We start from the raw sequence: 12,336 nt of genomic DNA, 5'->3' as shown, positions 1-12,336 counted from the left end.
AGCAAAAACGTGGTCGGGATCAGAAATGAGTCGAAAACCAGGGGAGGAGAGTAGACGTGGTCAGGATCAAAAGACGGGCCGAAGCCGGGGCACAGACGGGAGCAAAAACAGGTGTGAGTCAGGGTCGAAAAAGGTTGCCTAGAGTAAACTGAGGTTCGCAGACGGACTGACAACCGGTGACAGATAGACGTGGGTTTAAATAGTGGCATGAAGCCAATCAGAGTCCAAGGCCGTTGGCGCCAAAGGAGCCGGCACGGGTTCATCACATCGGTAATCATGACACAACAAAAACAAATGAAGGTTCTTGACTGGATTTAAATCCAATTGAGATGTTGTGGTGTGACCTCAAACGGGCAGTTAATGCTGGAAAATCCAATATGGCAGATTTGAAACAATTTTGCAAGGAAAAATGTGCCCAAGTTCCTCCACAATCTTGTAAAAGATTTATTACCAATTATTATAAACATTTGATGTTTTGTTATCACTGCCAAAGGTAGTGTACCTCGCTATTAGGTTCAGGGGGCAATTACTTTTCCACTTAGGGCCGAGTTTTGAAGCCAAATAACACGAGTTACGATACTTTAGCTTTACAGCAATTTCACTTTGCAATTCCCACCTCAGAATGTATTAATGTCGTATTAATCCTGTATTATTCTACCAAAAGAAATAATGTCAATAGTAAGAAATGACAGCCTATTAATCAAGTTGTGACCACACCCAACCACGGTTAGCATAAAATATCAGAAAACTGTTTTCATTGTAGTAACTCAAAAACATCATCATCAGGAGTTGGAGCATTCAACTTCATATCTGTCCCGGACCAGTTTTTTGCATGGAACCCGCTCAAGTCTACAACAAAAGTAGTTATAAAACAAGTCAGTTCCCCCTCTAGTCTTTGTTCAGCTCCAACCTGTACTCAAAAAGCGTGAAGTTAATAAGCTTGCCAATCAAGTCAGTCTCCAAAAACTTCTGCACCAACCGGAAACCCATGCCCTCATAAAGCTTCTGGGCGTCCGTTTGGACCACCGAAGTGATCAGGACTACGGCAGCGTTGCCCCGTCGACGAGTGAAATCTTCTACCGTCCGGCAGAGCTTTTTGGCCAGACCCATACGGCGGTGACTGCGCAGCACTGACAGGCGCTTCAGCTCCAGACAGTCGGGGGCGCCCTTCCTGGGGAGGCAGGCTACCGTGCCTACCAAGCGGCCGTCCACCTCTGCAACCCAGAAACAGGCATCTCGGGGGACCATGTAGGTCTCGTGGATGCTATTGAGGTCTGTAGGACAGAGACCATGAGTCAGACAAATCTACTCTGTGACCACAGGATGGCAGTGTAATACATTTGCGCAAACAAAGAAGAGTGATGTCACAAAGATTCTTGATTTTGATGTCCAAATATGTAAACTGTGCAACAGGAGCAAGAATTGTCATGACAGTTGACGAAACCCTTGACGGCCAGGGTCATGGGGGGAGCCACTTGCTGTGGTGCGTCTTGGGCAAGTACAGCCTGGCGGAGCCCTGTCTTTCCTGGAGGGGTAGGGCTTCCCCCCCAAATGAAACAGATAATACTGGTTTCCGTGGTTACCAGTAGCAGGAGAAGCTTCCTGATCGGATTCAGATACAGCACCTTCCTTTGATTGCATTGTAGTCATTAAATGAAATCATTTAATAATATGTTTCGAAAAACAGTGTGTATTATTTAGCGCCTAGTAGTAAAAAACATTATTAAAAACATTATTGTATACGGAAACATATATGAACTACCTAGCAAAACTAAGGAAAAAGACATGAATAATGAAAAAAACAATTATTTTTAACAATTGTCGGTTGAGAAATTTGTATTTATTATACATAACATGAGCCTTGGGAAAGAATTGGAAAAAAAATGGAAAAGGGGGGTTAAGGGGTTTTAAGGGTTATTTAGCTTGTTCATAAATCATTATCCATTATCCATTATCGGTCAGTTCTTAATACGCTACAAAGCCCAGGAGCCGGGACACTTACTCTCAGCCAAAAGGCCAAGCTAAGGTCCTAGCCCTAAAGCCTTGCTGCGATCATTGCGAATGCACCGTTCCCGGAGGTACTGCAATACCGGGTCAATGCATGGAGTGGACAGAGCAAGCTCCTATGCCATCTCCGAGTTGCAAAAATGGTCTCAACCAAACGGTAAAGATAAGGTCCTAGCTTTAAGATAAGGTCCACATTAGACAAAAAAATAGTGAGGTTTGGTCACTTTGAGTTTCCATAGTTTGTATTCTTTCTTGTGCTTTTTCGCACTCGTTTTTATTTGCGTGACACAAAACAGTGACATCCAGTGGTCAAATAAAACACAACGTTCCTTTAATCATTGTTTTATCCTGTCTGTAGCAGAGTGTGTACGATTTACTGTAAAATCCATATGGGGATATCCATCCATCCATTATCTGTACCGCTTATCTTCAGTAGGGTCGCGGGGGTGCTGGAGCCCATCCCAGCTATCTTCGGGCAGTGGGCAGGGGACACCCTGAACTGGTTGCCAGCCAATCGCAGGGCACACAAGGACAGACAACTCGCTCGCTCATTCACACATAGGGTCAATTTGGACTGGCCAATCCATCTGACATGCATGTTTTTGGAATGTGGGAGGAAACTGGAGTAAGCATGGGGAGAACATGCAAACTCCGCACAGGAAGGTTGGTAGCTGGATTTAAACCCATGACCTCAGAACTGTGCCGCACACGCGCTAACCACCGCGTCGCCCCCTATAGGGATATATTTTTGAAAAAGTGAGGGGAAACAAAAACATGGAGTTTTCTACCTGTGCACGTCTGTATGTATCCGTTGACTCTGTAGGCGATTATCTGGCGTAAAGCAGCCAGCAGCAGCGTGATGGCAAGTACGGGCAGCAGGAAAGACTTTGAGCTGGCCAGCAGGCCGCAAAAGATGCACATAAGCAGCATTTGGCTGAACGGCTGCTTGAGAAAATGCATGAAGGTGGACGGGATGTGTTCACATATTCCGAGGGAGAAGATTTCCCTCACCGTTGCCAAATCGCCATCACGGTACTCGCGGATCACCACGCCGGACATCGTGATATTCGCCTGCAAAGGACGCACATAAAAAAATGATCAAGTGGATTTTTTTTTTTTTTTTACAATTTACAGTGGTTGTATTATTTTGTTCTTATAATAAACAATGCAGGTAAGACAGGAGTCTCAAGCTCAATGTACTTGGGGGCCATTGCAGCTTGAGTAAGTTTAGCCCGCCTACAACCATAACTCTAACTCTTAAACCCTAACCTCTATTCCTTATCAATGACACTAACCCTAACCTTAAACACCAAGCCTAAACACTACCCTAACCCCTTACCAGCTAACACTAAACCAGGGGTAGGCAACCCGAAATGTTGAAATAGACATATTGCTTGGGGGCCACCGTAGCTAAAGTTTGTGTTAAATTGGGCTGCCTAACCTTAACTCCTAAACTTTAATCCTAATCTGAATGTAACCCCTATCCCTAACAAATGACGCAAACCCTAACCTTCAACACTAAGCCTAAACCCTACTCTAACCCCAAATCATCTAACCCTAAACCAAAGGTAAGCAACCCAAAATGTTGTAATAGCCATATTGCTTGGGGGCCACCATAGCTAAGGTTTGTGGTCAATTGGGCTGCCTGACCTTAACTCCTAAACTGTAATCCTATTCTGAACGTAACCTCTAGCCATAACCAATGACACTAACCCTAACCTTCAACACTAAGCCTAAACCCTACCCTAACCCTTAATCATCTAACCCTAAACCAAGGGTAAGCAACCCAAAATGTTGTAATAGCCATATTGCTAGGGGGCCACCATAGCTAAGGTTTGTGGTAAATTGGGCTGCCTGACCTTAACTCTTAAACTGTAATCCTAATCTGAACGTAAACCCTAACCCTAACCAATGACACTAACCCTAACCTTCAACACTAAGCCTAAACTCTACCCTAACCATCTAACCGAGGCGTGTTAACTCATTTTAACTCGGGGGCCGCACGATAGAACAAACATTCTGTCGGGGGCTGGACTAGTAGATTAAAGAGAAAGAAAAAGAGAGATAAAGAAATAAGAGAAAGAGGGAGGGAAAAGGAGAGAGGGCGGGACAAAGAAAGAAAAAGAAAGAGAAGGAGAGAGCGTGAGAAACAAAAGATAAAGAGTTGTGAGAGAGGGGGAAAAGAAAGGGAGAGAAAGAAAAATCCAAAGAGAAATAGAAAGACAGAAGGAGAGAAAGGAGAAAAGAGAGCGCAAAGGGTATGAATAGAGAAAGAGAAAAGGAAAACAGAAAGTTAGAGCAAAAGAGGTTAAAAGACACAGAGAGTGAAAGAGACAAAGAGCAACAAAGGAAGAGAAAAATAGACACAGAGAGTGAAAGAGACAAAGACAGAGTGAGAGAAAAGGGGTGGAAAAGAAAGAAAGAAAGAGAAAGAGAAAGAGAGAGAGAGAGAGAGAGAGAGAGAGAGAGAGAGAGAGAGAGAGAGAGAGAGAGAGAGAGAAATAAATACAAGTACAGTGTCTTTGTGAGAGGCACCTGGCTTTGGCAACTTCAAGTTGACATATTTCGAGCTGCAGCTTGTTTTTCTTTTGCGGTTCTCTGAGTGTTGTCTCGCAGGCCGGATTCAATCCCTTAGCGGGCCTGATCTGGCCCGCGGGCTGCCTGTTTGACACCTATGATCTAATCCTAAACCAAGGGTAAGCAACCCAAAATGTTGAAAGAGCCATACGTGTATTGCTTGGGTCCACCTGAGCTCGGGTGTGTGAAGTTGGGGCGCCTAACCTTCACCCCTCAACCCTAAACCTAAACCGAACCCTAACATCTATCCCCAACCAATGACACTAACCTTGTCCTAACCTTAAACACTTGGCCTTAAACCTACCCTAACCAGCTAACCCAAAACCAGCGGTAGGCAACCCAAAAGTTACATAACAGATATACTTTTGGGGCTTTTTTCATCTGTCTGCATTACTGTGTGTTTCGCAGTAAATCATTTACACGGTTGGATTCGCTGGATGGTCCTGGATGGAATGACTTAATTTTTGCAGAATATCAACTCATCATCTGACTTCTTTGGAGACGTTTAGGTTGCGCTTTGACAGCTTCACAGTTTTGGGGTATTTTGTTTCAGACTGATCAGGCTGTTTCTGTGACGAGTACATTCATATTTTGAATCCCAAGAGTTTAAGATTTCCAATGATAGGTGGCATGACGTATTTTAGTGACTGGTGATATTGTACAGACACATATTGTTTATCAACAGTATGACGACATTAAGGGGTTAATTTGCAAAACGTTCAAGGGTTAATTGCTTTGATACATTTAAAGAAATGAAATAAAAGAAATCCAATGTGTAATTACCGTATTTTCCGCACTATAAGGCGCACCTAAAAGCCTTTATTTTTTTCAAAAGCTGACCATGTGCCTTATAATACAGTGCGCCTTATTTATGGATCAATTTTAAAATTGCAAAGTTTTCCAACTAACTTGCAGCCGCCGACTAGATTTCCCCCCGAACGCCAAGTAGTACGCGGTGTATGCTGGGATTTATTTACCGGCGTTTCATTGGCTAACCAATGTGTCAATCATCATTTGAATCGATCACTATTGGCTAAAGTTATTCGGCGGTCAAGGGGTGGATCCTTTTTATCATTTACAGGCTGGCATTGGCTTGAACGGCAAACAAAGCCTGCAATTGGCCGAAAAAGATGTGTCAATCATCAGTTGAATCGATCACTATTGGCTAAAGATATTCGGAGGTCAAGGAGCGGATCCTTTTTATCATTTACAGGCTGGAATTGGCTTGAACGGCAAACAAAGCCTGCAATTGGCCGAAAAAGATGTGTCAATCATCAGTTGAAACGATCACTATTGGCTAAAGTTATTCGGAGGTCAAGGGGCGGACCCTTTTTATCATTTACAGGCTGGCATTGGCTTAAACGGCGAAACAAAGCCGCAATTGGCCGAAAAAGATGAATGTGTATAGCATGTGGCTGAAAGCATTTTTTTCTGTTCTGTATTTGTAAATATTGTATTCTCCTGGATTTACTACCCTCACGGATGTAAGAGGACATTGGCTGCACATTATTATGAACACGACTTCGGTGAGCTACTCCGGGTTTTATATTGTCTTGTTTCAGACTGAATTCGATGTTTCTGTGATAAGCGGTGCAGATAATGGATGGAATGGAGTGTCTATTTTTAAATTAAACTCAATTCCAAGTGTTTATTGTCATATGCACAGTAAAGCTGCGAGCGAAAAAGAAAATAGATACTAAGGAATGGTTGGCATTTCTTGAATCCCAAGACTTTAACCTTCCGAATGATGGAACGATGCATTTGAGTGACATCGTACGGACACCGCATCCGCACGTGTTCTCGACACGTATTTGCGTCTTTGCAAGCTTTCGGAATGTTAAGGGGGTAATAAGTTGGACTGAACTATCTGACTGTTTTGTCGACGTTCCCATTGTAGCGCCTTATTGTAGCGCCCGGTGCGTCTTATGTATGTCAAAAATAGGACCAAAAACTATTTTTTCGGGGTGCGCCCTATAACCCGGTGCACCTTATAGTGCGGAAAATACGGTAAGTTTGATTTGTAGGATTTTAAAAAAATGAGTTAAAAGTAACACAATAAAACGTTTTTTTTGCCAATGTTAGGGTTTATATGTGGCTTTCTTGCTCTGCCAATCAAATGATGATTAAGATTTATTATTTGTAAATCTGACTGTGCCTCAAAAGACACAAACCTTACTGAACATCATTGATTTATATTATGTGATTTTGCTTATTATTTGAATAGATACTTTTTAAGTGGAATAAAGGGGGGAGGGGTCCACCAATAGGAAAAACTAAATCTGGGGTCTCAAACTCAATTGAGTTGGGGGCCATTGAAGCTAGGGTCTGGGTGAGGTTAGGTATATTGGGGTTTTCCCACACAAAACACACTGATCACAAATATTCCGCTGTTCTTAGAAAAGACAATTTTGATATTTGCCCACTAGATGTCGCTGTAATGTGTAGTCCAAGGAAGACTACAAATTTCGGAGACTCAAAGTGACCAAAACGCAATTTTTTCCAATTTTTACCGAACGTTTCACAAAAAAATACAAAAAGAAGGGATTTTTTTTAAAAGGAATTAAAAGTAGGAAGATATGAGTAAAAAGTAAAAAGGGAAAACGGGAAAGAAAAAATAGGAGAAAAGACAGCCAAAAAAAGAAGGAAAATAAGACAGAAAAAGGAATAAAAGAGAAAAAAAATCAAATACAGGGGGGACAGCAATCTTCTCCTTTTCTTTATTGTTTTTTTTTCTTTTTTTCATTTCTCTCTTTCTTTTTTTTGGTCCGTTTCTCCTTTTCTATTTTTAATTCTTTTTTTTCTTATTCATCTTCTTTTCAAAAGTAATAAGGTGCCTTTGAGTCTCTCTATTTTGTCTTATTCCGTCGTGCTTTTAGCACTCGTTTTTGATGGCACGGCAGAATACAGCAAAATCTAGATGGCACATAATACACACTGTCCCTTCAACTTTCATATTAAGGCGGGTGTCTCAAACTATTATCTTGGGGTCGCAATTGGCCCTGCGAATTTGAGACCCATAATACACACTGTCCCTTTAAAATCCAAAACCACGGTGCAACGTCACGTGAGAATCACATCCTGTCATTTGAGACGAATAAAGGGGCAATATTATTCATCCCACATCATATTTTGCAACAAAAAGGAACAATATCCATGACCGTTATATAAAAACGATTTAAATAAAGCGATTCACTAGCAAGCGAGACGCTCAAAATCATGCTAGGCATCCTAGCATGCCTTTTTCTTGATTTCCCTTCCACATTCTTACCTACAGCAGGAGAAAGACGAAAAAGAGCACAATTTTACCTTTATGTGATCAAAAACGAAGTAAAGATTCAAGTAAAACCGCAAAGTGGATGGACAAGCAATTATATCCTCTCGTTGTCCCCATTACTCTTTGAGAATCTGGTGCGTTCATGGTACTTCATAAAAATAAAAAGTATATTACTCCGAAACAAAATGTAATCTTTGTTTGCCACATTTTCTGTTGGTAACGTTACATTAAGCTGGTTTGTGTGTAAATATATACATACGTATGTATATGTAGCAACAATGATACTATTCTAGATGTTTTGTGGGTTTTCTCACCTGGACGCTAAAGCGGAACGGAAGTCATGAACGTATCTTGGGCAAGTCCTCTTTATCCTTCTAAAGGTCACGGCGGGCGGAGCCTAACGTAACAATTTTATCAAATTAAAGTTTAAACTCGATGAATTTATAAATGTACTGTTGGTCTAAATACATTTAATAACATTTTTAAAAGTATAGTACGAGAATTCCGTATAAAAAGTCCCCTAAAAAAATTATAACCCGGACAATGGTTTAATATTTAACCCTAAAAAGGTGAGCCAGTCCATGAAACGGTTGAAAACTTTGAACACTTATTTACAAAATTTTAATGCTTTTTTCTTATATTTCTAAATAAATGGGTTAGCAATTATCTAACTGGTATGCTTTCACAAATTGACTGTACAATTTTGATTTATTGTGTCATTCTAAATTCAGATTCACGCTGAAATTCACTGTAAAGAGTTTACATTTATTGCTTTGTTATGAATTTTATAATTGAATAATTACAACTCTGTAAAATGTAACATTTTTTACAATGAAGTAATTATCTAAAAATCAAATATTTGCAGTCCATCTCTGGACATTTACGGAATTCACGAAAACTGCTTAATAATAATAATAATAATAATAATTTCCTTTGTATTGTCATTCTTTGTAACAATGTACACAGAACGAAATGTCGATACACCTGACCTGTTGTAGCGAGCCGATGCAGCCGCAGCCAACAGAGGGCGCCGCCATTTTACCAATTAGGTATGACTCGGCCGAGGCGCGAACCAGCGACCTCCCAGTCTAACCAACAATTGTCAAAAACCAGAACAGAAGGAGAACCCAAATGCATGACGTTTCTCACACAATCTTTCTTTTTCCGGGAAATGGGGCAGTCATACACGTTAACCCAAACGCCAGTGATTTGCTAATGGTTGGGCAGAAGACGTAAGGCAGCAGTCTGGCGTAGAATGACAGGAAACCAGAGGCCGACGAGATCGATACCAATTGCACGAGCAGATACCGGACAGGATTGATATCAAAACTGGATATCGAAATTAAACAGGACAAACTAGACGTAAACAAAACTAGAGATCGATAATAAACAGGACAAAATATACGGGAACTATACCGTACTGGAAACACAAGCAGGAAACTGGACAGAGTTTAAACCCACATCTTGCGGTTGCAGAGGTTCGTTGACGGACTGACAAAGTGTGAGTGAGAGCACTGAGCTTAAACAGAAGGGAAGCCAATCTGTCAACGAGCCGTAGCTGGCGCCACACGGGCGGAGACGATTGGGCGCCATGGCAACCGTGACAACAATAATAAACGTTTATAAATAATTGACAATTTTAAAAGACTCTTATCTTTATGTGCCTAAAATTATTTAAATTTATTTTGACCTCTGATGATATCTGAAGGTTGAGAGTTGCAAAAACTACAGTAATGTCCTGTACTCGGGGAAAAGGTGCACACAATACAAAATCTAACTTACAGCAATGTCCGGATATTTTTTGCCATTCTGAAAAAAAATGTTCGTATCTAGTTTCCTTTTCAATCATACTTTTCAAAAATGTCATATAAATGTGAAATTGCTATCACACTTAGAAGTCAAGTCATATACAGACTACAGACTGTTTTGACACCATCCCCTGATCTAAAACCTACATGAGGGCAAGGAAAAACTCAAAAACCTAGACATGAGTTAAATGAAGAAACCTTGAGAAGGGACCGCACATGAGGTAATCTTCTTTCCAGGATGACCGGGCTGCCATATGTTAAAAAATTTAAATTTTGTGACGTTCATGTGTATGGAAAGTTACTTGTCTAAGATGCCTGTCTGCTATCGGTTAATGCTCTATGAGATGCTGGTCTGCTACTGGTTTGTGTCACAACATCATGAAAATGGCCAAATGCTCCTAGCTGAACTCCTTCCCAACAAGTATTCCTCACTCTCCATTCGTTCAGTTCAGAATCTCCATTTTTTTGTTCTGACTTTTGTCATCAAATTCAATATTTTTTTGTACTTTATTTATTTACTATGGGTGAGCAGTATTAAGAGGTATTTTTTGTATCGAAGTTTGATTCGTCGTTTCACATTTTATTTTACCGCCATCCAGATAAATCCGAACAAAGATAAATGATCTATAATTTCACATAAAAAGTATTAGTCCCGTTTGATTTTACTACAATAAAAAGAAAAATATTCTACAAAGGAAAATCAGAGGTAAAATAAAAATGATAGTCAGAATCCAGTTTGATCTGACAACCAACTGAAGCAAATAATAACAATAACATTATCCCAGTTTGCTTCCACAACAAAAAAATAAACAGTTCAGAAAAGGAAAACCAGAAGTAAAAAAATAAAAATAATTTACAATAGTTCACAAAAAAATCACTGTAAATTAAACAGATTGTTGTAAAATCAAACTAGAATAGTAAAGAATTAAACAGTAAAAAGAAATAATCTCAGGTGAGAATTAAACAAATACAGTGGTAATCCAGTTTGATTTTTTTACAAAAAAAATACAATAAAATATAAAAACATTCCAGTTAGATTTTACTACACAGGAAAAAAAAACAATTGGCAAAGGATAATCAGAGGTTTAAAAAAAATCATATTCCAGTTTGATTTTATAAAAAGTAAAGATAAATTATCTTTAAACTAATTTCAAATAATTCCAGTATGATTAAACAAAAAAGAAAAAAACCCACAGAAAAATCTGTTGTAAAAAAAGGACCAGTTTGATTTGACAAAAAAAAAATAGATAATTTCTTTATGAATTTATACCAATTATTATTAAAGTTAGATTTTACAAAAGCAAGGAAAAAAATCGAAAGAATAATCGAAAGTTAAAAAAAAAGATAATACAGTGATAATCTATTCTGATTTGTCAAAAAAAGTAAGACACATTGACTGTAAACTCATACAAATTATTTTCCCAGTTCGATTTCCTCTCCCCAAAAACCTTACAAAGGATATTCAGAGGTAGAATAAAAATAATACAGTAAAAATCCAGTTTGATTGGACAACAAACCCAAAAAGCTCTAAAAATTGGCATTAAACTACCGTTTTGTTAAAAACAAAGACAAAACCCTTTATAACGGAAAATCTAAGAATTAAAAAAAATTGTTATACAGTAGTAATCCAGTTTGATTTCACAGAAAATAAGGTAATTTTTCTAAGAATTAATGAATTAATACAAATAATTATTAGTTAGATTTTGCAAAAAAGAAAAACCTTTGCAAAGGATAATTGGAAGTAAAAAAATAAAGATAATACATTGATGATCTAGTCTGATTTGTAGAAAAAAGATATATTTACTGTAAACTGATACGGATTATTATTCCAGTTTGATTTCAACTCCCCCAAAAAACTTTACAAAGGATATTCAGACTCTGCCCTACAATACTTTTGAACGAGATTTTTGTATGGAATTTTTGTAAAGGTTTATAGAAATATGTTTAAGGCTTGTATAAGTAACTTGTAGTCTTTTGTACTAAAAAATAAACATTTCATAAAATAATATGCCCTCTAAAGATAAATAGAGTTAGGTTTAACTTACTTTTGGAAGATGCACTTCAAGAGTGAGGAGACTTCCTCCTCCGTGGCGAAAAAAAGCGTTCTGACCATTTTCTCAACCGCATCAAGCTTTCTTATTCCACTTTCATTTCAAAAGAAACGGCTCGCCTCTTCTTTACACTTTACACCAACCATTTTAAATGAAGGCACGAGATATTAAACAATAAAAATGTCAAAGTTCTAGATACAGAATAGAAAGTTTACACACAAACTAGGACGAGGAAGCAGATTTCTTCTTTGGGGTGGATGCTGGGTGACCTTTTACAGCACCACACAAAAGCATTACAATAGTGTCCTCTACTCGGAAAAAGGAGCACACAATACAAAATGTGACTTACAGCAAAGTCCGGATATTTTTCGACATCCCGAAAGAAAACTTCGTATCTCCCTTTTTTTGTAAGTCGAATGGTCGTAAGTAGGGGAGCGTCTGTATAGAGTAATAATAAGTTTGATTTCACAAAAAGATGAATTATCTCTAAACTAATATAAAATCAATATTAAAGTTTGATTTTGACCCCAAAAATTCTTCAGAAAAAAAAGACAAAGAATAGAGTCATAATATATCCTAAATTTAACAACAAACCTGAAAAAAGATGGACATCCTAATC

General features: G+C 38.8%; 1 protein-coding gene and 1 pseudogene across 1 annotated transcript; both read right to left on the bottom strand.

The window, feature by feature from the left end:
* Positions 1-727: 727 nt before the first annotated feature.
* nat8 (N-acetyltransferase 8) lies at positions 728-8,007 on the bottom strand. Its single transcript, XM_088354519.1, has 3 exons — positions 7,891-8,007; positions 2,796-3,078; positions 728-1,274 (listed from the first exon to the last, which is right to left on the bottom strand). The coding sequence occupies exons 2-3, from the start codon at positions 3,064-3,066 to the stop codon at positions 889-891; spliced, it is 657 nt and encodes a 218-aa protein (XP_088210645.1). The 5' UTR covers positions 3,067-3,078; positions 7,891-8,007; the 3' UTR covers positions 728-888.
* Positions 2,057-2,177, bottom strand: LOC148351985 (U2 spliceosomal RNA; annotated as a pseudogene).
* Positions 8,008-12,336: the final 4,329 nt, after the last annotated feature.

This window comes from Urocampus carinirostris, chromosome 15, assembly GCF_059441175.1.
Source record: "Urocampus carinirostris isolate Australia breed hairy pipefish chromosome 15, RoL_Ucar_1.0, whole genome shotgun sequence".
In the NCBI taxonomy this organism is placed as follows: Eukaryota; Metazoa; Chordata; class Actinopteri; order Syngnathiformes; family Syngnathidae; genus Urocampus; species Urocampus carinirostris.
This window is presented reverse-complemented; position numbering and strand designations above follow the sequence as displayed.

Excerpts from the sequence above, each read along its gene's own strand:
- nat8 (XM_088354519.1), bottom strand. The coding sequence starts at position 3,066 with ATGTCCGGCGTGGTGATCCGCGAGTACCGTGATGGCGATTTGGCAACG. Across the intron at positions 1,275-2,795 it reads ATACATACAGACGTGCACAG|ACCTCAATAGCATCCACGAG; the intron begins GTAGAAAACTCC and ends TCTGTCCTACAG.